The sequence below is a fragment of the Mauremys reevesii genome, linkage group 10 (assembly GCF_016161935.1).
Source record: "Mauremys reevesii isolate NIE-2019 linkage group 10, ASM1616193v1, whole genome shotgun sequence".
NCBI lineage: Eukaryota > Metazoa > Chordata > Testudines > Geoemydidae > Mauremys > Mauremys reevesii.
Window position 1 is genome coordinate 42,500,162 of NC_052632.1, and position 25,256 is coordinate 42,525,417.

Genomic DNA, 25,256 nt, shown 5'->3' on the forward strand with positions numbered 1-25,256 from the left:
TAATTTAGACACAAAGGGAGTTCCTTGATCTGTCAGGATCTCTTTGGGTATTCCCACTCTAGCGAAAATTTGGATTAATTCTTTAGCTATGGTCTTGGACGTAGTGTTCCGTAGGGGAATGGCCTCGGGGTATCGGGTGGCATAATCTAGCACCACCAGTATGTGCTGATGGCCTCGGGCTGATCTTTCTAACGGCCCTACTAGGTCCATAGCTATCTGCTCAAAGGGGACTTCAATAATCGGGAGAGGTACAAAAGGTGCCCTTAAGCGTGGTCGGGGCCCGTGTAACTGGCATTCTGGACAGGAGGCACAATATCGTCGGACCGCCGCATATATTCCAGGCCAAAAAAACCTCTGCAGAATTCGGTCCAGGGTTTTATCTACCCCTAGATGTCCCCCGAACAGATGGCTGTGGGCTAGCTCCATCACGCCCCTCTGATGTTTCTGTGGTACTAGGAGCTGTTCCACGACTTGCTCTTGGATACGGACGACTCGGTACAGCAGATCCTTCTTGATCATATAATACGGCCCTGGGCCCTTGGCTCTCCCTTCCACAGGGACCCCATTCACCTCCACTACTTCTTTGCGAATGTTCTGGTATACTGGATCATTGGCCTGATCCTGTCCAAAATTTTCTAGTGAAGGTCCAATTTGCCCAAACTCAGAGGGTTCTATTTCCCCCCCCCCCCTTCAAGGGAGGTCCCTGGGGAACTGGGCCCAGCTATTGGCTCCCCAACCTCCTGCCTAGTCCCCTTGTCAGTTGGGCCAACCCTCTCCCCTACGAGTATAGGCTTCTGGTTCTGGGCCAAGATGCTCATTCCCCTCCTCTTATCTGCCCTCCTTTCTCGCCGAGTCTTCCTGGTTTTCCCAGGGGGCGAGAATAAATCCTGGGCAAATTCTTGGAAGGCTGGGGGGTTGCTAACTATTGAGGCCACCCCATTGCTCTCTGGGGTGTTATCTTCGTCTGGCTCCTCTCCAGGAAGTAGACTGCCAAACCCTGGGAAGTCTCGTCCTATGAGGACTGGGTAGGGGAGTTTCGGGACCACCCCCGCCATCACCTTAGTGGGGTTTCCTTGGACCTCTATTTTCACTCGGATGGTCGGGTAGTAATTGACATCCCCGTGGACACAGGATATTCCTGTGCGCTTGGCCCGGGATAGTTGATCATACCCGACCAGCTTTCCCGAGACCAGCGTGACCGCACTTCCTGAGTCTACTAACGCGGTGGTCTTTATACCATTCATTTTAACTTGCCTAGTATATCTATGAGGGCCCATCGCTACTCCTACTAGACTTATCAGGTCACATGGCTCTTCTAGGTTTCCCAGGTCGCATTGCATGGGCTCCTCTAGGTTTGGGCATTGGGCAGCTATATGCCCTATCTCTCCACATGCATAGCATCGGTACCCTCCTCGGGGCAGCCCCTTAATTTTTGGGCTGTGAGGCTTTACCCCCCGAGTCTCTCTCTCCCAGTCCCCAGGTCCCTCTGAGTACTTTGGCCGCTCTTCGTCCTCCTTCTTCCCTGCCATAGTTCGGCCTGGAGCTATGGCAACTCGGGCCCTTGGTAGATAGACTTGTCTCCTATCCTGGCGCTTCCCTTCCCCAGTGGTCCGAGAGAGTTCCTGTGCTGCTAGGCATCTCTCTACGAGGGCAACTAGCTCATCATAGGAGGAGGGATCGTTCTGACTGACCCATCCTCGTATGTCGGGTGGTAGCCCTCTCATGTACCTGTCCACAACTATGGTCTCCACGACTTCCTCCGGCCGGCGGGTCTCGGGGCATAGCCACTTCCGGGCCAGATGGATCAGGTCGAACAGCTGGGACCTCGGGGCTTTGTTGGCTCGGTATTTCCACTCATGGAACCTCTGCGCCCTTATAGCTGTCGTCATGCCAGACCTCGCCAGGATCTCCGCCTTTAGCTGGGAGTAATCTGAAGCTGCTTCTGTTGTCATATAAAAATATGCTTTCTGTGCCTCCCCACACAGAAAAGGTGCCAGGATACTGGCCCACTGGTCTTGGGGCCAGGCCTCCCGCCGGGCCGTCCTCTCAAACGCAAGGAGATATGCCTCCACGTCATCATCCATCGTCATCTTCTGTAAGTAGCGGCTTGCGTGCAGGGGCCGAGTCCCATGGGGGCCGTGCGTTAGGGTGGTCAGGGCCTTTAGCTGGTTCACAACCTCATGCAAGGTGGCTCGATCCTGAGCTGCCTGGCTCATCAGGAGTTGATTTGTCTCCTGCTGCATTCGCACCGCCTCCTGCTGGGCAGCCATCTGCACCCTGGTAGCTTCTTGTTGGGCCGCAGTAGCCTGCACCAATGCCTTCACTACATCTTCCATTTTTTTTGGGGGGGGGTGTTTTACCCTGCCCCGAGACGGTTTGCCGCAAAGTCTCACTCACATCCCACTCCTGACACCACGTGTGGCAAAGTCCCGTCTCAGTCTCCCCAGCCTCTGCTGTTTTTAGCTCTGGTGAGACCGGCTTGGGTAATGCAGTCCCCCTTAGAACTCAGGGGAAGTCTGTCCCCTGTCTTCCCATCAGTCTTAGTTAAAGTATTTTTACCCTGCCTTGTAGGAGAGCGTCCTGCCGCTCCTCCTGGGGAGGCTTGCTGCTTCAACACTCCTGGCAGCCGGGCTCCTTCTCTCTCTGCTTTTTTCCCCCCTTCCTTCCTCCCAGGAAGGGGTTTAAAAAGGTCTCAGGCAGCTCCAAGTTGGAATCAGCTGGTCCTAATTACCCTCAGGTAGCTCCCCTCAGCTGATTCTAATTTGCTACCTTGGTAACCCTTTCTCAGCTGAACCTGGTGGACCTGTAGCTGCCTCTCAGTTGATAAGGAGGAGGGCCTTTTAACCCTCTGGGACTGACTCCTCCCCCCCCTCTTGCAACTGTCTGTCCTGAGTTTATCACAGTAGTTGCTGGTGAGTATTTGCTTCAGGTTGGGGAGCTGTCAGTAAGCGAGGACTGGCCTGTCTCCCAAGCTCTGTGAGAGTGCGGGATCATCCTTCAGGCTAGGTTGTAGATCCTTGATGATGTGCTGGAGAGGTTTTAGTTTGAGGCTGTAGGTGATGGCTAGTGGTGTTCTGTTACTTTCTTTATTGGGCCTGTCTTGTAGTAGGTGACTTCTGGGTACCCTTCTGGCTCTGTCAGTAGTTTTAAGAATGCTTGATATCCTGCTCTCAATTGAATTGTCTCGTTAGACTGACCTCACACTTGGTAAGGCAACTTACATCTTTTCATGTATTTATACCTGCTCCTGTATTTTCCACTCCATGCATCTGATGAAGTGGGTTCTAACCCACGAAAGCTTATGCCCAAATACATTTGTTAGTCTTTAAGGTGCCACAAGGACTCCTCGTTGTTTTTATCACATATTGTGATAAGCATGTGTAGGACCCCTGGGTTTTGAAAGGTGTGCTGTGGGGGATGTTGATCTTCATAACAGTGGAGATCTATCTACAGGTCCTGACCTTGGTGTGACATTATTGACATGAACTGTGACCATATAGATTATTATTGCAATCACTGTTATATATTTGCAGCAAATATTGTACAAAGGTTGTTGAGTGAGGTGTCTATAAAAAGGTTATGATTTGCTGGTTATGATTATGCTGTCTGTATGCATGTATCATTTTTGTATTTGAAGTTATGAATATTGGCTATGTACTTGTAACTCAGTGTGTTTGATTCTAAGAAGCACCAGTGAAGCATTTGGCCAGCTTATTGAGAAGGGACTCTTCAGATTAAGTGCCCAACCAAGAAACACTTAACTGACAGTGGACCTTGGGAGAGTCCAATCCACATATTAGGAGCCTTCCTGGGGACGTTCAAGGTAGCATGTGAGCAATGGCTGTAAAAAACTGAGTCATGCATGGACATGTGACTTGCCCATGTGACTCCAAACTCCACCTTGCTGCTGTGATTTTCCACAGTAAGAACAAAGGGGTCCTTCCACATGGCAGAGGATATAAAAGGCCCCGGAAACCCCTCCATTTTGTGTTCAATCCTACTTCTTACCTCTGGAGGAACTTCGCTACACTGAAGCTCGGAACAAAGGACTGAATGACCTATCCCAGCTGTGGATGTACTCCAGAGACTTGATTTGAACCTGCAGTTTATTCCATTACAAGCCTGAACCAAGAACTTTGCCATTACTGTATGTAATTGATCCCATTTAACCAATTTTAGCTCTCATCTATATTTCTTTCTTTTTATGAATAAACCTTTAGATTTTCAATTTTAAAGGATTGGCAACAGCATGATTTGTGGGTAAGATCTGACTTGTATATTGACCTGGGTCTGAGGCTTGGTTCTTTGGGATCGGGAGCACCTTTTTTCTTTTACTGGGTATTGGTTTTCCATAACCATTCGTCCCCATAAGGAGCAGTGCTGGTGGTGAAACTGGGAAACTGGAGTGTCTAAGGGAATTGCTTGGTGAGCCTTAATAATAAAGGACACCCAGTCTTGGGCTGTGACTGTCCTGCTCTAAGCACTTTGTCCTGAATTGATACTCTCAGTTGTGTCCCACCAGAGGCCGCATCATTACACTTGGAATCTACCGGATGTCATAGCATGCGCATATCTCCCAGCTCTATGCCAATGCAGGATGCCTCAGAACTTACCCAGGAGCTCTTGGCAGTGCCATGCAATTAAACCAGGCTGACAGAGAAGATTATTGATTCACTGCAGGGCAGCCTAGCATGGTCAACAGCAATGAATACAGCTGCTGCGATTTATAAGGTTGTAACGCACCTGAATGGCCTCTGACATCTGTCCAGCTACATGAGACATCACCACGGCAGGGACTGTCTTCTAGGACCAAATACTCAGCAGTGAAAATTGGGGGTTATCAATGGAGTTATGCCGATTTAGACCAGAGTCTTTTATGCCAATTCAAACGGTTCGTTCTCCCTTGGAGAAACGGTACCATCTTGTCCATGTAAACATGCTGCTAAGTATGCCACATTCCTCAGGCAGGATGCACCTCCCTTTGCTGAATGATGTACTGTACCAAGGGTGTCCCATTGATTTCAGTGGGATGCTAAGGGATTGCCACAGCACGTTTGGAGTGGAAGACCAGCTGCAAAGCATCTTACCAGTGTGTCGATAGCTTATATGAAAGCATATATTCCTAGCCCCATTCCCAGGATTATCCCAAGAGTAGTAAAACCCCCACCCCAGGCAGTCTATAGACATGATGTGTCTGTGCCTAATAACTGGCCTGAAGCAGTAACTGTAAGGTGAACACACTGTAGTTTACTTGGTTCAGGTGTGTCAATGTTGAAAGCAAAGACAGCTGATCCCATGCATCACAATAACATCTCCTGTATTTCACAACCCACAGCTTTCCAAAATGCTTGACAGCCCAATGTACAGCAATCTCCGTGGCACAGCATAGCCAGAGAGGACAGGGGACATGGGCACACCTCTCATCTTAAGGAAAGGGCCAGGGGATCTTTAGTACACACACAGAAGACCTTGAGTTTTAAGGTCACTAGCCATAGGCCAGCACTCAATTTTTCAGCCTCAGAAAACTGATGGGGTGAGTTGAGTCTGGGGGAGAGACTCAAACCTGTGGGTTTGGGGAGTCTAGCTGCTTTGTCTGTGACACTGTCTCCTTCCATACTCCTCCCACTGGGGTAGCAGCATGTGCCAGGCAGAGATTTTGTTATTACTCCCAGGAGTACAAGATTTCAAAACAAGCCATGACTCCTGCCACCTTCTTTTGTCTGTGAGCTGAGTGCTGAGCAGGAGTCGGTGGGGGAATGGGATGGCCACACATGAACAAACCTCCAGGAGAGCTGCAGAGTGAAATGCTGAGATGCTTGGGCAGATAAAAGATTCCCAGCCTCTCGCTACTTACTCCATTTCCACATCCTCTTCCCTTTTCACTGGGGCTTCCTAGTGCAAGCTGGTATGACAAACACCTACTCTAAGTTCATTTGATGTTACTCATCTGTATTTTGATTAAACCTATGTGGCCCCCGTGACCATAGGGGTGCCTTGAATTTTTTCATCTACTTAGCCTTACAACACCTTGCGAGATAGGTAAGAACTATCATTTCCATTTCACAGAGGGGGCACTGAGTCACAGACTAAGTGACATGCCAAAGGTCACAAACAGAGTCTGTGGCAGAGTCCCTGTCAATTGAGTACTGTGCTAGTACCCTAGCCACTGGACCATCCTGTCTCTCTGGCTGGACCAGCCCCGTCTGCTGAGTTTGCCCACATGAATACAGGCCTTTTGATTTTTTGGCTGCATGGGTTTGTTCGGGCCTTCAATAGCCATAAAATAACTGGGCTTGAGCTTCAGCTAGTGTAAATTGGTCTAGCTCCATGGACCTCAATGAAACCACACTTCTGCAGGCCAGCTGAAGAGCTGGCCCAAGGTATACATGGACATGTTTGTAGGGGTCTGTTCTGGTTAGTGGAAAGTGAAATCAGACAGACTTTCTGCCATGCCTGCTTTCTATTTTTAACTGATTTTGGACACTGGACTGCTGGCCCCTTTTATAACATTCTTTGTACACAGCACAGTGACTATGCAACATTAAACTGATCATTATGTTACACCTGCTGCCTGAGCAGGTCCTGGCATGAGATAAAGACTTGGTTAGGGAGCTGACCTGAGGGTACTTCCATCCTCTACACATAAAGAGGGCTGTGTAAATGTCTTCACACACCCTCCGGGCACAAGTGTGTTTTTGCCCCACCTCTGCAGGGTTGGGAAAGCTTGTGACATTTCACCTGAAAACATCTTTTCTCACTAATTAATATATTTTTCTGCCCACCAAGGAAGCCACACCTGGTCCAGGACTTAGTGACCACAAGGCCTACGTCAGAGCAAATGACAGGAAAAATAGTTATTCTCTGGGATGACTCTGAACTCCTAGAGGTAGTATCTAGCCATGATGAAGCCTAAGTGCTACCTGGCTCATCCCAGCTCACGGGGGGAATATCTACCAATCATCTATCCACTCTCCTATACCAAGCCCGTCACCATAGTATCAGTCCTCCTTGTCTTACCTGGATGGAGGAACGCACTGCACTCCAATTGCCTTAGCCACCACTGCTGGTCACAACCTCAACAAACTGTGCTGAGGCATCAGGCTGCCCCACTGACTGACAGGAACTGCAGTGCTTTGCTCTACACAACTCTTTTCAGGGCAGGCCATTGACTAGAAGGCTAATGCATGACATCCCTCTCAAGTCCTGGTACCTATGCAAGCAGTGCATTGAGACCTTAAAGAGAAGTGATTTTGTTTGTCATTTTCTTCAGGCCAAGGTCTATAAAGTCTACAAAGTCCAGGCATCATGTTGTTTTCTTGGAAATAGGAGTGGGTGAGGGGGAGGGAAGAGGTGGAAAGCCGACATGTATGCAGGAGCATGTGATTCGGACAGAGACATCCTTTAAGGGAAGATCTATTAATGGAGATTCTCTATGTCCTAGTTAGGAGGAGAGGATGGAAGATGATAAAATATAGGTAGGATCTGATGAGAAACAATCAAATGAAAAAGAGTCCCATTCAATTACAAATGCTAGAAGTCTAAATAATAAGATGGATGAACTAGAGTGCCTCATATTAAATGAGGATATTGATATAATAGGCATCCCAGAAACTTGGTGGAATGAGGATAATCAATGGGACACAGTAATACCAGGATACAAAATATATCGGAAAGACAGAACAGGCTATTCTGTGGGGCTGGGGGGAGTGGCACTATATGTGAAAGAAAGCACAGAGTCAAATGAAGTAAAAATCTTACATAAACCAAACTGTACCATAGAATCTCTATGGATAGTAATTCCATGCTCTAAAATTAAGACTATAGCAGTAGGGATATATTACCAACCACCTGACCAGGATGGTGATAGTGACTGTGAAATGCTCAGGGAGATTAGAGAGGCTATAAAAACAAAAAACTCAATTATAATGAAGGATTTCAACTATCCTCATATTGACTGGGTACATGTCAAGTCAGGATGCGATCGACACCTTAAATGACATTCTTGGAACAACTAGGCCTGGAACCGACAAGAGGAGAGGCAATTCTTCATTTAGTCCTAAGTGGAGCACAGGATCTGGTCCAAGAGGTGCATATAGCTGGACCACTTGGTAATCGTGACCATAACTAAGGATATGTTTTAGTCATGGGTATTTTTAGTAAAAGTCAAGGACAGGTCACGGGCAATAAACACAAATTCATAGCCCGTGACCTGTCCATGACTTTTACTATATACCTGACTAAAACTTGGGGGAGGGGGGTAAGCAGCCCTGGAGGCACCGCAGGTGCTTGGGTGGGTCCCGGGGGGTGCTGGAGGGGCAGCCCCAGGGGTGCCATGGGTGCTCATGGGGATATTGTGGTCCGGGTGGGGGGCGTCACAGCTGCTGGGTGGGGAGGAGGGTTGGTGGGCCTGGGGCAGGTTCCCTACCCGGATCCTGGGAAGCGGCAACCTCCAGCTCCTAGCTTCACGTGCTACCTCTGCTCTGTCCCAAGCACCCCCTCCCCTGAGTACCCGCGGTGTCCCTGGGGCCGCCCCCACCCCAGCACTCAGGGCACCCTCCCTTTGCTTGGGAACTGTGGCCAATGGGAGCTGCAGGGGAGGTGTCTGTGGGCCGGGGAGTTGTTGTCACCCTTCCAGGGAGCCCCACCCCAATAAGCACTGCCCCGCACCCTAATCCTCAGCCTTGAGCCCCCCACCACCCAAACTCCTGCTGCTGGGGGGCGGTGGGGCCCAAGACTGCCCCAGCAGCAGCCGATGTGACTGGCCCAGGGGCTGCCTGAGCTGCTCAGGCAGCTCCTGGGCCAACCACACGGGCCGCTGCAGAAGTCACGGAGGTTATGGAAAGTCACGGAATCCGTGGCTTCCATGACCTCTGTGACAAACACGGAGCCTTAACCATAATATAATTAACTGTAACATCCCTGTGGCGGGGGGGCTGCTGGGGGGCGGTGGGGCCCAACACTGTAGCATTTAATTTCAGAAAGGGGAACTACACAAAAATGAGGAAGTTAGTTAAACAGAAATTAAAAGGTACAGCACCAAAAGTGAAATCCCTGCTAGCTGCATGGAAACTTTTTAAAGACACCATAGTAGAGGCTCAATTTAAATGTATATCCCAAATGAAAAAAACATAGTAAGAGAACCAAAAAAGTGTCACCGTGGCTAAACAACAAAGTAAAAGCAGCAGTGAGGGACAAAAAGGCATCCTTTAAAAAGTGGAAGCTAAATCCCAGTGAGGAAAATAGAAAGGAGCATAAACTCTGGCAAATGAACTGTAAAAATATAATTAGGAAGGCCAAAAAAGAATTTGAAGAACAGCTAGCCAAAGACTCAAAGTAATAGCACAATTATTATTTTTTTTTAAGTACATCAGAAGCAAGAAGCCTGCTAAACAACCAGCCACTGGATGATCAAGATGCTAAAGGAGCACTCAAGGATGATAAAGTCATTGCGGTTAAACTAAATGAATTCTTTGCACTGGTCTTCATGGCTGAGGATGTGAGGGAGATTCCCAAACCTGAGCCATTCTTTTTAGGTGACAAATCTGAGGAACAGTCCCAGACTGAGATGTCATTAGAGGAGGTTTTGGAACAAACTGATAAACTAAACAATAATAAGTCACCAGGACCAGATGGTATTTTCCCAAGAGTTCTGAAGGAACTCAAATGTGAAATTGCAGAAGTACTAACTGTAGTCTGTAACCTATCATTTAAATCAGCTTCTGTTCCAAATGACTGGAGGATAGCTAATGTGACGCCAATTTTTAAAAAAGGACTCCAGAGGTGATCCCGACAATTACAGGCTGGCAAGCCTGACTTCAGTACTAGTAAAGAACAAAACTGTCAGACACACAGATGAACATCATTTGTTGGGGAAGAGTCAACATGGTTTTAGTAAAGGGAAATCATGCCTCACCAATCTACTAGAATTCTTTTGAGGGGGTCAACAAGCATGTGGACAAGGGGGATCCAATTAATTATAGTGTACTTAGATTTTCAGAAAGCCTTTGACAAGGTCCCTCACCAAAGGCTCTTAAGCAAAGTAAGCTGTCATGGGATAAGAGGGACGATCCTCTCATGAACTGGCAACTGGTTAAAAGATAGGAAACAAAGGGGAGGAATAAATGGCCAGTTCTCAGAATGGAGAGAGGTAAATAGTGGTGTCCCCCAGGGGTCTGTTCTGGGCCCAGCCCTATTCAACATATTCATAAATGATTTAGAAAAAGGGGTAAACAGCAAGGTGGCAAATTTGCAGATGATATAAAATTACTAAAGATAGTTAAGATCCAGGCAGACTGCAAAGAGCTACAAAAGGATCTCTCAAAACTGGGTGACTGGGCAACAAAATGGCAGATAAAATTTAATGTTGATAAATACAAAGTAATGCACATTGGAAAGCATAATCCCAACTATACATATAAAATTAGCTGTTACCACTCAAGAAAGAGATCTTGGAGTCATTGTGGATAGTTCTCTGAAAACATCCACTCAATGTGCAGTGGCAGTCAAAAAAAGCTAACAGAATGCTGGGAATAATTAAGAGAGGGATAGATAATAGGACAGAAAATATCATGTTGCCTCTATATAAATCCATGCTATGCCCACATCTTGAATACTGTGTGCAGATGTGGTCGTCCCATCTCAAAAATATATATATTGGAATTGGAAAAGTTTCAGAAAAGGGCAACAAAAACCATTAGGGGTATGGAATGGCTTCCATATAGAGATTAATAAGACTGGGACTTTTCAGCTTGGAAAAGAGATGACTAAGGGGGGGATATGATACAGGTCTATAAAATCATGACTGGTGTAGAGAAAATAAATAAGGAAGTGTTATTTATTCCTTCTCATAACACAAGAACTGAAGGTCACCAAATGAAATTAATAGGCAGCAGGTTTAAAACAAACAAAAGGAAGTATTTTTTCACACAATGCACAGTCAACCTGTGGAACTCCTTGCCAGAGGATGTTGTGAAGGCCAAGACTATAAAAGGGTTTAAGAAAGAACTAGATAAATTCATGGAGGACAGGTCCATCAATGGCAAATAGCCAGGATGGGCAGGGATGGTGTCCCTAGCTTCTGTTTGCCAGAAGCTGGGAATGGGTGGCAGAGGATGAATCAATTGATGATTGCCTGGTCTGTTCATTCCCTCTGGGGCACCTGGCATTGGCCACTATCAGAAGACAGGATACTGGGTGAGATGGACCTTTGGTCTGACCCAGTATGGCCCTACTTATGTTCTTATGAATGAAAGGAAGGAAACCCCGGACATCAGGGCCGGCTCCAGGCACCAGCGCAGCAAGCAGGTGCTTGGGGCAGCCAATGGAGAAGGGTGGCACACCCGGCTCTTCGGCGGCAATTTGGCAGCAGGTCCCTCAGTCCCTTTCAAAGGGAAGGACTTGCTGCTGAATTGCCGCTGAAGAATGAAGCGGTGGCGGTTAGAGCTGAAGTGCCGCCGATCGCGGCTTTTTTTTTTTTTGCCGCTTGGGGAGGCAAAAATGCTGGAGCCAGCCCTGCAGGACATAACATTCCACCAGTTTCACTTTGCTGGAACTTTGCCACAAAACCCTGGGGATTTGGGTATATTTCATGTTGCAGAAATCAACTTTTATCCATTTCTAAAGAGAACATCTCAGCCTCTGGAACACAGTGAGACCTGTGCAAGCAGCCTCCCTAACCAGGTAACCTCCTGTCCAAATGGAATGCACTAACATACCATCTCACACCCTGGTGTACAGAGTACCATTCTGTGCCACCTCCTTCAGAAGCCAACCTAGGAGTGTTGTTGGTTCCTTGAGTGGTCAGTCCTTTCAGACACGGTTCCAGTTTATTTATGTAACAGATTGGACATATCAATAATTATGTGACTGCAGAGGTGATACAGGGTCTAGTCTCTCTGCCATCAGTTCAGGAAGAAAGTGTTCATATGTGGATTGCTTTGTGTGTAACTGGAGTGGGACTGAAGAAATGTCCCATGTGTTTCCCAAATAGCTCAGATTTGCTGGTAAACCTGGCCACTGATTGGCTTAATTGGCTCCTTAATGAAGCATAGCATCACTATGCATCAAAATGCTCTTTCGTGTGCAATGCAACAGGAGACCCAACTATCCAAAGGAGCCAATGCTGGAAAACTCCTGGAGGGAAAGATGAGAACAGGTTCTCTGGTACTTACCAAAGCATTTACTTTGGTTTGTGGCACGATCAACAAAGACTTTGGCAGAGATGACATTGCCAAAAGGCAAAAACATCTGCATGAGCTCCGCATCTCCGAACTCCTGGGGCAGGTGATAAATAAACAGGTTACATCCTTCGGGACCTGGGATAACACACGTGCACACACAAAGAACAGCCGCCCATTAGCAAAGAGGCCACATGTGCCTTCCTCGTCTTTCTCAGACTTGTGCAGTGTACTGTGTTTGAGCTGGTATTGCAATGAGCATCTTCAGCCACTGAGTCATCTCTCTAGTAAATTACTAGTGCATCCTTCTGTCAATCTACTCACCCATCTCTTTCTAAATGTGTCCAGCTACCTGTTACTCCATTCACCCATAGGCCCAGAATTGCTTTGCTTAGCCCTGTGTTGACATATCCAGCCATCCATCTACGGCCACACATTTCTCCCTACATCTCTAGGTCTTTTCATGTAACTGTTTGCCCATTCAGCAATATATCTAAATGTTCACGTGGCAATTCAGCCACTTCCTTTCACCAGTTCATTCAAGTCCCTGTGTATGCCCATTACTCTGTCCATCACCCCACTCCACCTCTCCAGATATGTTTCCTCCCATCTTTTTCTTTTCATTTTTTTCACCCACCTTTCCTGGCATGTCTCAATTTCCCTATTTATCTATTTGCACATCACCTATCACTTATCTATCTTCTCATCCATCCTTTCCACTCATCTACACATCATCCAACCACCAATCTCTGGGATTACATGAAAATACCTAGCATATACATACACATGCTACCAGTAATTCTTCTTCTGGGATATGGCTGATTTCTATTAAGCCTCTCTGGTAGCATGGACTTCAATCAGTTACCTCAACCTGGGAAAATAGACCTGCCTGGATATTTCCTTTCAAATTACTGGGCCTGCTTATTTATCTCCTGGTCTGGAAATCTTTTCTTCTGAGACCTTCTATGGTCTTTGAAACAGCAAAGTCTAACAGCATTCACTTATCTTTCCTTTTTAATGGGCTCTCTTTTTCTCTCACCCCGCCCCCCCCCACTACTTTATTGACCAACAGATGTTGCTCCCTGACCCCAGAATAGCTGTAGACCCAGCGAATAGACCCACATCAATGAATTCATCATTCAGCCTGTCCCCTCCCGAATGCCCCCCCTCCCTTACCTTCTCTCTGCTGCTGTGGAATGATGGGCGCTTGCTGGGGAAAGGCCTGGCTGATAGGTGCATAGGCTGCTGGGTATGCTGCTGGACAACAGAAAAACAAAAGGGTCAAGCCTCAGCGGTCTGTTCTGCTTTGCTTTGCTAACACTCCGAGATGGCACAAACAGCATCCCCAGTGAACGGCATGGAGACACCCAGGTATAGGGTCCATGTTTTCATGAGCCCTTCAGTTTCTTTTGCCTGGCTCAGCTCTGAAGCTGCCGGTAGCACTGCTAATCTCTCCCAGAAAGCTGCTTCTGTTTTGTCCCAGAGGCTCCTAGTGCTACACCTGTGACATCCACAGTGTGGGACTCATTCAGGATGCAGCTCACAAAAGAGTTTTCACTTTATGACGTGGAAAAGGGTGGAACGGGATGGGCTGGGGAGGAAAGGAAACGATTGTGTCCATGGGAATGAAAGCTCCCACAGAGCACTAGGGTTCTGCACACCCTGGAGGACTGCAGGGAGAATCATTCTTGGGTTTTACATCCCACCTGAAGCAGTGCAGAGCCCACCCAGCACCACAGGGCCATATTCCCCCACTGATCTCAGCCAGAGATCATAGTGCATAACTTGCTTCCAGCTGATCCCCTCTCTGTTTGGACCAGCCCTATGAGAAGTACATAAAAGGGAAATGGTCCGGGTGTCCCAGCAGAAGGGTCCTGAGCGCATTAGCATGTGGACACAGTTCTAGTCACAGAACTTCTCAGGACCGTGACACTCAGCTGGGGCTGCTGGGCTGGGCATTCATTTACCCATCCCGGCAGGGGCTCACTCTTTGTCCCTTGATGTAATCCAGGAAAGTGGAATTTGCTGGACACTTTTTGCTCATCATCAGTACAGCTGCTAATCTACCAGATCCCTTTCTCAGTGTGACATTGACCAGGGAATGAGGAGTAGGAGGAATTGTTGGCCCTGGTAGCCATTTGGTCAGTTTGATTGGCTAGGTGTCCCTAGGGTGACCTGATGTCCCAATTTTATAGGGACAGTTCCAATTTTTGGGTCTTTTTCTTATATTGTCCTGATTTTCACACTTGCTGTCTGGTCACCCTAGGTGTCCCCCACATGGTTTCCACTCAGTCTTAGAGCTGGAATCAAACAGCAGCATTTCTGAGGTTAAGAATGGCTGAGGACTCCTCCCTCCCTCCTAGAGAAAGACAGAAGCGGGCCAGCCATTCCTCCCTCCCCAAACCCAGCACCACATTGCCGGCCCCACCCACTCCTTTCTGCCATGGCAACTCTTCACTAGGGGAAGTGCAGCAGTTTGCTCCCCCATTTATAGGCCCTTCCAGGGACAAGAATCAGCCCCTGCTCTCCTTGCAGGGACAGCTGGGAGGTCCTCTTTCCTCTCCGGGAGCTTCTGCCTGAGGTGTTTGTTTCTGTTCCATAACATCTTGTCTGGCAATGCATAAGTGTCCAAATTCTTTCCAGACAGACGGGAGCTTCCTTTCCACGCTAAGGAGGAACACTTTCTCATTCCTTCCTGCACACTCTGCTCCTTTCTTCTCCCAATGTTATACTGAACATTATTGTGGTCATCTCCATATCTGATCTGAGCACCAGTGCAGATACCAAACCAACTCCTGGTCAGGCCACCCCCAACTCCAACCAAACCAGCATGAAAAAGTTGGGTTAACTTTCAACCACTTTTTCCCAGTGCCTCTGCCCATCTGAGGCCCAGTCTGGCTGGGAAGCAGAAGCATTTGAGTACAGTGAAACAAGCTGTCCTGCTGGTATTCCTGGTAGGATGAGAAGCAGGAAGAACTTTAAATCTACTGTAAAATCCTGTTCTCATGAGATTTATGGTCCATTCTGCAGATCCTTGTGACCATTTGGAGGCAGCACAGACAGTCCCAGAACTTGTGGGGATTTATCCATATTGAAGCTCTGAAGTCTCTGAGCTTTGTCCATTGTCACTGCACACCAAGTCCCGCACTCTTTGTGTTCAGCGCTCAGCTGATCTGTGGACGCTTCTGCTGAAGTTGTATCATCCATCAATCGGCATTGCTCCAGGCACCCCAGTTCATGTCTGTGCCTCCTGCTTCTCATGATACCTGACTCTGCTCTTACACCAGGTTAACAACAGTATAGCCCCACTGACTCCTGATTTACCTCTGTTTCAGAGAGATCAGAATCTGGCCCATACATGTCAGAGTGTGAACATACAACCTGTTCACCTATGATGAGACATGTGGTATGACTCTGTACATGCTAAATAACATAAACAGAGGGAGCAGCCTGATCTAGCTGAACACTAGTGTATGGCAAATTTGGGTTGTATTCCTCGCTCTGCCACTGACCTGCTACATGACCTTGGACAAGTCATTTCCCTTCCCTGTACCTCTGTTTCCCCTCTTATCCTTTGTCTGTCTTGTCTATTTAGAATGCAAGCTCCTTAGGGATGGTACTATCTCTTGCTATGTGTACGTACAGCGCCTAGCACAACGGGGCCCAATCCCAGCTGGTGCCTGTAGATGCTACTGTAGAACAGAGAACAGCAGCAATGAACAGGGGAGAGATTGATGGTATTTCACATTTCAGATACAGTACATATGTGCAATGGACAAGCTTCTGCGCTCAGTCCCACGAGTGGTGCTCTGCTGAGCTGCAGACACTGCCACAAGGACTCCTCGTTGTTTTTGCCGATACAGACTAACATGGCTACCACTCTGAAACCTGAGCAGAGACGCTGGCTCAGTGCTGAAGTGTGTTTTAGAGAGCATGCTTTTAACGGAAATGTGGATTTTTCTGTACTGGGAGAGAAACACTTAATTAACTGGATGAAATACCCGAGAGAAGCATTTTGTCTACAGCATTATTTTTCCAGAATGAAAAGGGGGCCAGCTGCTATTTCAGCTTCTGAGGAAGCTCTGAATAGCACATGTGAATTGTCTAGAGTGAGGGGTAATTCCAAACATGTTCATTATAATGCAACAAAAGGAATCAAACCCCACAGCTTGCAGGCATTCGAAGGGTCTCTTTTCAGTGCAAACTTTCTAGCCACATGACTTTCTAGCCACTGTAGCAGGCTGGAAGCAGGTGAGGGTCCTGCAGGAAAGTGTTGGGTGGGATATGCTGAGGCAGGTATTTCCTTACCCCTCCTAGATATTAGGGAGGTAGGCGTGGCCTTCTAGTGAGTGGGGACCAAGGGTGTGAGCTGAGCAAAGCTTAAGGAGGAATCTGGGAAGCAGCCAACACTAATGAGAAGACTTGTGCTTACTTTTGTGTATTTTCATCCTTGCTATGAACTCATTTGAAGTAAATGGAGAAATACTAGGGATGAATTTGGTCTGCAGGATCTGATTCTTATTCTGAGGTCAAGTTACTCCAGATTTACTCCAGTATAACTAAGATAAAACCCATCACTTCATTTCAATGTAAATAATCATTTTCCTTCTCTCACTTTATTATTGCTCTATTAGGGCCAGATGGTAGGCTGATGTAAATCGGGGCAGCTCCACAGAAATCACTGGAGTTACCCTGATTTACATCAGCTGAGGATCTGGTCCTCAGTATTTATACAGCATCATCATGTCCTCCCTCAAGGACAGTTTCTTTAGGCTAAATAAATAAACATGGCTTCTTTATTCTTTGCCTGCTGATGGAATTCTCACGTCTCTGTGTCACTTTGGTTTTCCATGTTTGAATGCGTATCTTCTCAGTTTCTATTGTAAGAGAGCAGAGACCAGACCTGCATATGGTATGCCAGATGCTGTCTCACCTCGGGTTTGTAGCCTGCAGGGGTATGTAACTACAGCAGGTTCGGAAGGATTCCGTTTTAACCAGTACATGTCTGTAACCTATTAATTCTCCCCTATCCCAAATCCCAGGGAAAAATGGTTCCACTGGTGATGATCAACATTAACAGAGAGGAAATTTTTAAAAATTAAATTAAATTGGAGGGCTGAGAAGTATGTGTGAGGGAGAACTGGCTTCCCTGCCTTTCTGCACTCAGGTTTCTCACACTGTATCGATTCAGAACATAGCCCCTTCCTAGGATTTGGTTTTACTCACAAACAGAATTCCAAGAGAAACACAAAAGCCAACCTAAGCCATCTTGGCAAGCTTGGCAGCTCCCAGGATTCTTCGCTGGGAGTTACTTAGGCCACACCTTATATCCAATCTGACTAGAGAGGTCTGTCTTTTTCCTTTGTGTCTGGGTGTGGTAACAAGGCAGCTGTAGTACTGAGTCAGCAGAAAGGCAGGATGGTTGTGTGCTTCAGGTACTGGACTGGAATTCTGGATATCTGGGTCCACTTTCCAACTCTGCCACCACAGACTCTCTCTGTGGCCTTGGACAAGTCACTTAAATTTCTGTGCTCAGTTCCCAACTATAAAATGGGAATAAGAATACTTCGCCTATCTTGTCTGGTCAGAGTGCAAGCTGTTTGGGGCAGTGACTGTCTCTTACTATGCATCTGTACAGTGCCTAGCACAGTAGAGCTCCAATCTCAGCCTCTAGGTGCTACTACGCTACTTCTACTGCTACTAATAGTAACTCAGTTAAATCTTTCCCAGCAGACCTTTCCTCAAACCCTGCTCAGAGGGTGAGGTTTTTCAGGCAAACCCTGCCTGCCTGTTCAAATGTATGTGAGAGACTCTAGCACAGAGGTCGGCAACCTTTCAGAAGTGGTGTGCCAAGTCTTCATTTAGTCACTCTAATTTAAGGTTTCGCGTGCCAGTAATACATTTTAACATTTTTAGAAGGTCTCTATAAGTCTATAAACTATTGTTGTATGTAAAGTAAACAAGTTTTTTATAATGTTTAAGAAGCTTCATTTAAAATTAAATTAAAATGCAGATCTTATCAGTTTAGTGCTGTGGTTCTTAACCTGGGGTGCACGCACCGCCTGGGGCAGGGTCGGTGCAAGGATATTTTGTGCCCTAGGCGAAACTTCCACCTTGCGCTCTCCCCCCCCGCCCCTCCCCGCAAATCAGTTCATTGAGGGGCAAATCCCAATGAGCCTTTATAGACCTCAGGAGCCAGCCTGCCCAGGGGCCAGCCGTGCCCAGGGGCTGCTCCCCAGACCAGGTTCCCCCCTCCCCGCCCCCTGAACTCCCCTGGAGGGTGCACAGCCCCCTTCACGAGCCCTCCCCACCCCACCCTGGTGGCCCCTGCCCCGAGTCCAGTCACTGGCTTTGCCAGGCTTGGGCCGCTGCAGCAGCTCGGCAGGGAGGAGATGCTTTCTGGAGGCACCGGAGAGCCAGAATGTCCTGCTTGCGGCAGCAGCGAGCCCCAGCCATGGAGGAGCCGGCACAGTGCAGGGGGGCAGCAGCCCTGCAAAGACGGCGGCGCCGCTAGCAGGGAGCAGCCACGCCCCCCTGCCCCTCCTGCCCAGGCTGTGGCCTGGCGCCCCCCCGGGGGCTCCTGCAGGCTGCAGTGGTTGTATGCGGGCACCAGCCCCCATGTGCCCCCCAGCTCCCCCTTCACCTAGGGTTACCATATTTCAACAATCAAAAAAGAGGGGAGAGCCCTGCCCTAGCCCCGCCCCCATCCACTCCCTCCCACTTCCCACCCCGACTGGCCCCGTCAGAACCCCCAACCCCTCCCCGCTCCTTGTCCCCTGACTGCCCCGTCCTGGGACTCCTGCCCCTACCTGCCCCCCAGAATCCCACCCCCTACCTGAGCCTCCCTGCTCCTTGTCCCTGATTGCCCCCTCTTGAGACCCCCACCCTAACTGCCCCCTAGGACCGTACCCCCTACCTGTCCCCTGACTGCACCAACCCTTATTCACACTCTCACCCCCCAGACAGACCCCCGGGGACTCCCATGCCCCATCCAACCACTCCCCGCCCCCTGACAGGACCCCCAGAACTCGCAACCCATCCAACCCTCCCCCTGCTCCCTGACTGCCCCCTGGGACTTCCCTTACCATGCCCATGCCGGTCAGACGCTGGCTCCACATGGAGGCAAAACGCTGCCGGGCTGCTGCTTGCACAGCCCCTCCCCCGCAGAGTGCTGAGGCAGCGGGAGGGGAGGAGCTGCGGGAGGGGCAGCGGTGGCTCACACTTCCGGGAGCCACAGAACCCGAGCGCGGTGAGGGGGAGCCAGGGCAGCATGCCTGCCCGGGCTGCAGCCCGGTGCTCCCCCCCCGGGGAGCTCCTGCAGCAGATGCATGTGGGCGGTGGTCCCCGTGTGCTCCCCGGCTCCCCACTCGCCGCACTCGGGCTTTGCGGCTCCCGGGAGTATGAGCTGCCGCCGCTGCCGCCCCTCTCACAGCAGGCTCAAGGCCACGCGCCCTGGTGGCTCACATTCCCGGGAGCCACAGAACCCGAGTGTGGTGACGGGGGAGGCGGGGGGGCATGTCTGCCACCGGGTCTGGGGGCCCGGCCAACGGCCCCGCTCAGCCTCCTGCCGGCCTGGGGTTCCGTTCACTCAGCCAGCAGTGGGCTGAGCGGGGCTGGCAGCTGGGACCCCGGCTGGCAGTCACGTGCCAGGCAAAATCAGCTTGTGTGCCACCTTTGGCATGCGTGCAGTAGGTTGCCGACCCCTGCTCTAGCAGTATCCCATCAGACTTAAAAATGAACTATTACATTTAGAGCTGGTCAGAAAATAGATTTTTTTCCCCATAGAAAATTCTGATGGAAAAATCAAAATCTGAATATTTTGGCTGAAAAACAAACTGAAATATTTGTTTTTGGAAATGCCACTGTGGTGCCTCATGGGAGCTGTAGTTAAGTGCCACAGGCTCCCATTATCCCCTATATCCCAGACTCCCTGATCAGACTATATTGCCCATGATGCACCATGGTGGTCCCTCTTGGTAGAAGTGGTGCATCATGGGAGTCCCTGGCCACAGTAAATCATGGAGATGTAGTCTGGGAGAGGAGCCTGGCCCACAGAGGAAAATGGAGACATGAGGTACCTGAACTACAACTCCCACAAGGCACTGCAGCAGTATTTCCATACTGAAATATTTCAGTTTTCAGGCATTTGGTTTTTCAGTTAAAAAAAAAATTTGGTGGAAAACACACTTTTTGCAAAAAAATCCATCTAGTCAAAACCCCAGTTTTCTGTCAAAAAACAATTTCAATGGAAAATTTTCAACCATCCCTAATTCAATTATGAAAGTCCATGCTGACCTTACATTATGATTTTATTTCTCAGTCTGTTAGATTCCCATTTCCTACAGGCCTCATATTTTGAACACAATACAACTATGAATATCTGTTTTTTTAAATTTCCTGCTAGTACAAAATTTAAGCTGATAAAAGAAAAAACAAACCCCAAAAAACCTTTCAGGAAAAAAACCCTTTGATAGCATCAACAACAAATAAAACCAGAATCCTCACAAAGCTAATTAGAACCTCTGCTTTCTTTCAAGTGATCTCTCAGCAGACTCCCTACTAGAACTGTACTGACCTGATCTTCAACCCAACTGACTCTCAGTCAGCACTCATACTGAACTGGTTCTCCACCATTACCCCACATCTCTCTAACGCTCTGAGGATGCTTCCTCCCTAGCACTCCCTTAATGTATATCTGTGCTGCGAGTGAGCCTCCCTCTGCTGAATTATCTCAGACTTATTTGCACTAAAACTTTCATCCTATCCACTAATACCTTAAATTAGTCAGCGTCCTGGGGTAAGGCCATGTAAATGAGCACACCATGTAAATGAGCTCAGAACTATTTCCTGGCTTCATTGCTGGGGATGGCGCTCTTTCAGGAACAAGCAGAAAGATTGGGGTCTCACCTCTGCTCTTTTCTGGGGTCTTTGCAAGACTTTTCCATTCTCAGCTTCCTGACTTTTACTGCACAGATTTTAAAGCTAGAAAGGATCATTGCTATCATCTAGTCTAGGGGTTCTCAAACTTTTTTTGCTGGGACTCCCTTTGAAAATATTTCAGGCTGTGACGACCCCCCCAAAAAGTGATGCCCCCCACACCATGCCACCCTTACTTCTGTGCTGCTGCTGGTGGTGGCACTGCCTTCAGAGCTGGGCACCTTGCCAGCAGCTGCCGCTACTCTCGGAACGCCCCCTCACTCACAATAGTCTTGCGACCCCCTTTTGGGTTAGGACTCCCAGTTTGAAAAACACTGATCTAGTCTGACCTCCTGCATAATCAAGGCTAGAGAGTTCCACGCAGTGATTCCTGCACTGATCCCAACAACCTGTGGTTGTATGTCTTTTAGGAAATGATCCCATCTTGACTTACAGACACCAAGTGATGGGGAATCCATTGCTTTCCATGGTTGCAAGTAAAAAGAGACGTTCACCGAAATATGCAGTTGCAAGATCTTGCTAAGTGTCCCTTTTTCCTCTCTCAGTGTCTCCCCACCCCCCATGCAGTTCCTTTCATGGTCATTTCACTTAAAAGCCAGAAGGCGACAAAAACAAACCAAGAAACAGGGAAAGAGCGCAAGGCAGAGACAGAGGGAGAATTGCAAAGCAAAGTTTGAGACCTGCATAGTGCTGCATGCCTGCGTAGGCTTGTTGGAGGGGATCTGCCACAGTGGGACTTTGAGCTGGGAAGAGAAAAGAAGGGAGAAGGAAGAAAGAGTAAGCAAGATAAACCAGAGGAGAAACAGGTTTTGCAGCAGGAGCAGCCAGCAGGAATCGCTCAGAGATACAGCAGATCATTTGTCCTCCTATCATCTTCCTGTTGGCTTTTTGTCCCCTGTCCCCTCCCACAGCTCAGCAAAGCAATCTGTAGTGTACTGAGAAACAAAGTAACAGACACACTCCTGATCACTGTTAATTGCTCAGAAACTAGGGGATGCCGAATGCTCCTTCTGAAACATTTATGCCTGATCTTCTGAGGTGACAAGTGCTCTCCATTCTCAGTGATTTTAATGGGAGTGGAGGGTTCTTAGCGCCCTCCAGGATCAGGCCCTTTCTGAGGGAAGGAGGTTTTTATTAGGAAATTGGAGAGTGTCCAGGTTCACGTCAGAGGCCAGCTAGCATCTGCAAGCCATATTCTAGTGAATTGTGACAGAGAACAAAATGAACAGAGCTGGGTGGGAAATGGTCGTCTTGTTCAGCAAAAAATTTTGATCTTTCAGTGTTACTTTCAATCTCGAATCAGGACAAACAGTCAAAACTCTCAAAAACTGACGAACTAAAAATCTGAAAAAAAACAAGTCGTTTGGGATTAGCCGAAATGACCCGTTTTGATCATTCCAAACCGTTCCGTTTCAATGTTGACCTTTTAAATTGAAATACAAACCAACTGTACATTGACATGTGTTATGAAACGACAAGTCATTTGGAACTGAAGACAGAACTTTTCACAGAAGAAATGTTGAAATAGGACATTTTTGACAATTCCATAATGTTCTTCTCTTTTTTTTTTTCAAAACGGGAACTTTGCCAAAGCCAACCCATCTCTGCAAAGGTTGATTTAGACTAATAGAGTCTGAATAATTCCTGCCCAGCTCTGACAGTGAACACTCCTCTCTATTCCACTAAGTGCCAGGACGCAGCAAATCAACCAGCAGAGACCCCTGCCCTAAATGAACTACCTACCGCTCTCCTGCCAGCAGGGCAGCTTTCCCAAGAGCCCTGTGTCCCATTAGTTAGTAGCATGCTGCATGGCATTTCCTCTCTGAGCAGACACCCAATGGGTACTGTTTTGGGTCCTTCCTGACACCGGAAGGATAGGAGCTGGTGAGGTGGAGCTGAAAGACCTGGTATCATACCAGCAATTGCCTGAGCCATCCAGCATATCCCTGCTCCTCACCTATGCCTGTTTGAAAGCAGCGATCTAGGGGTGCTGACTCAGCTTTTCTCTTTGCTCCTTTAGAGCCACGCAGGGCCATTCAGGCATCGTGCCGTGTCCAGGGTGGCATGGCGCTGCTTTGCTCTAGCAGGGAGCTCTGTGACTCAGGGGGGTACAATGACTCACCAAGTTCCTTCTGGGCATAGCCGCCGCACCCCACAGCAGTGGCGGGTGGGGAGGGGCAGAGAGAGGGCATGGCCCCAATTCCTCCCTGCCACTCTTGACAGGGGCGCTAGCCCTCAGGGATCTCTGTGCTCAGGTGAGCACAAGGGCTGCAGAGGTGGCCCTCCCCTGTGTAGCTGACACAAGGGTGGGGGAACGTTTGTGCACCTGCACGGTGCATGCCCCACCACCCATCTCTCCTTCAACAGCCAGGCACAAGCCAGCCCAACAGCAAGAGTGTTGGCAGAACATTCCCAGGCTCCTCCCCTCTTCCTTCCTCAGGACCTACCTGGGTATGGATGGATTCCATTGGTGTAAATGGTCTCAGATGCTGGCTGCCCATTGGTCTGTGGTGGGAGGGGGCTGAACCCATTCACCCCAATGGGTGTGGCTATGCTGGGGACGGGCGCTGTGCTGATCCCTGGAGGTGTGCTTGTACCTAACCCCCAAAGAGAAGGGGGTGCAGGGAAGAAAGAATGAGAGCTTTAGCCCTGGGTCATTGGGGGGGATGAGGGAGGATTTAGGGGCCCACATGGGAGGATTTGTAGGTGAACTGCGATTGCTGGCTTGTTTGCTTTAAACAAATCATCATGTGGGCAAAGTTTGTTAAGAAAGGAGATTGCGAGTCCCCGCTGCATGCCTGATGAAGGCTTCCTAGTTCCAAGAGGATCCACCCCATGTTTTACACCAGACAGGCGCTATCTGGCTGCCATACCAGGATCTGGAAACCCACCGCAGAGAGACTGAGCAGGGTGGGGTGACAAATACCTGATGAGGGGGTCATAGGAGCAGCAACTAGTCCGCTGACGTTAAAGGCTGCCATCTGCTGCATTTGGGCTGCGGCGATGGCTGCCATGGGGTTCAGGCAGGTCCCTTGTGCTGCAGCCATCAGGGCTGCCTGCTGCTGCATTATCTTAAGGAAAGAAAGAAGGAAAGAGGGAAGAAGCAAAAGAAAAAGAAAAAGAAAGAAAGATGGAAGGACAAAAAGAAAATGAAGAAAGGAAAAGGAAAGAGAAAGGAAGCAGAAGAAGGGGAGAAGGAAGGGAATTGTAAATTAGCTTTTCTCTGTACCCAGGAGCCTATCACACCCTCCTGTATAACTTTCTTCACTGTGGCCGGCTACAGCCGAGTCGTGTGTGGCATGATAAGCAGAGGTGAGCCTGAGTTCCTGACATCATTCTCTCAGTTCCAGGAAGAGGAATGGGTTCTCCAGGGACATCTGGCTGCAGCTCCAGTTCTAAACTGGCCCACACTTCAGGGAGGTTTTGGATCTGGGGATTTTGGGCTGAGTCTGTCTCTTCCCTGGCCTGTTTATTTGGGTGTTTAATGGTGCGCGAGAAAATATTGCACAGCAGAGAGTGAGCGAATTGTATGTTGTCCTTTCGGTCTGCCCAGTTCTGTTAGAAGCACTCTTCTCTCTGGGCCAGGAAGAAATGGATTCAGCCACCACAACAGGACTTGGGCTCATACCAAATACCTGCACTAGTCTGCAGCGCTGAGGGTACCCAGAGGCTGCTGCTGCATGGCAACCTTCAGTTAACAGGGAACACCAAGGTCCTATTTTCTAGCTATCTCTAGTGGCTTTGAAGACTGAAATAAGAGAGCATGTTCAGAAAAGCACTGTGCCAGCATCCCTCCCTTGGACAGAGAGGTCTAAGGGTATGGGTACACTTGCAGCTGTACAGCGCTGGGAGTTAAAGATGTCATCGTACAGCTGTGTAGGGAAAGCGCTGCAGTGTGGCTACACTGACAGCTACCAGCGCTGCAGTGTGGCCACATTTGCAGCATTTGCAGCGGTGTTGGGAGTGGTGCATTATGGGCAGCTATCCCACAGAGCACCTCTTCCCATTCTGGCACCGTGGGTTGTGGGAAGGGGGCGGAGGGTGTGGGTCATTCTGGTTCCTGTCCCAACGCCCCGTGATGCATTGCTTCACATCCCAGCAATCCCTGTGTTTCCGTCCACATTTGGCGCCATGTGACCCATT

The 25,256-nt window shown here is 48.7% G+C and overlaps 1 protein-coding gene across 9 annotated transcripts in view; it reads right to left on the reverse strand.

Annotated features, from left to right (window-relative positions):
• Window positions 1–25,256, reverse strand: part of CELF6 (CUGBP Elav-like family member 6) — a 223,874-nt gene that overhangs the window by 42,403 nt on the left and 156,215 nt on the right. For 3 of the 9 annotated variants that reach the window (XM_039492712.1, XM_039492708.1, XM_039492704.1), the window contains 5 exons: window positions 24,040–24,184; window positions 23,561–23,710; window positions 21,794–21,856; window positions 13,353–13,433; window positions 12,171–12,314 (listed from right to left, as the gene is read on the reverse strand). In XM_039492712.1, coding sequence (XP_039348646.1) covers window positions 12,171–12,314; window positions 13,353–13,433; window positions 21,794–21,856; window positions 23,561–23,710; window positions 24,040–24,184 — 583 coding nt within the window. The remainder of the gene's footprint in view (window positions 1–12,170; window positions 12,315–13,352; window positions 13,434–21,793; window positions 21,857–23,560; window positions 23,711–24,039; window positions 24,185–25,256) is intronic. The other 6 variants (XM_039492709.1, XM_039492705.1, XM_039492707.1 and 3 more) reach the window with 5 other exon arrangements.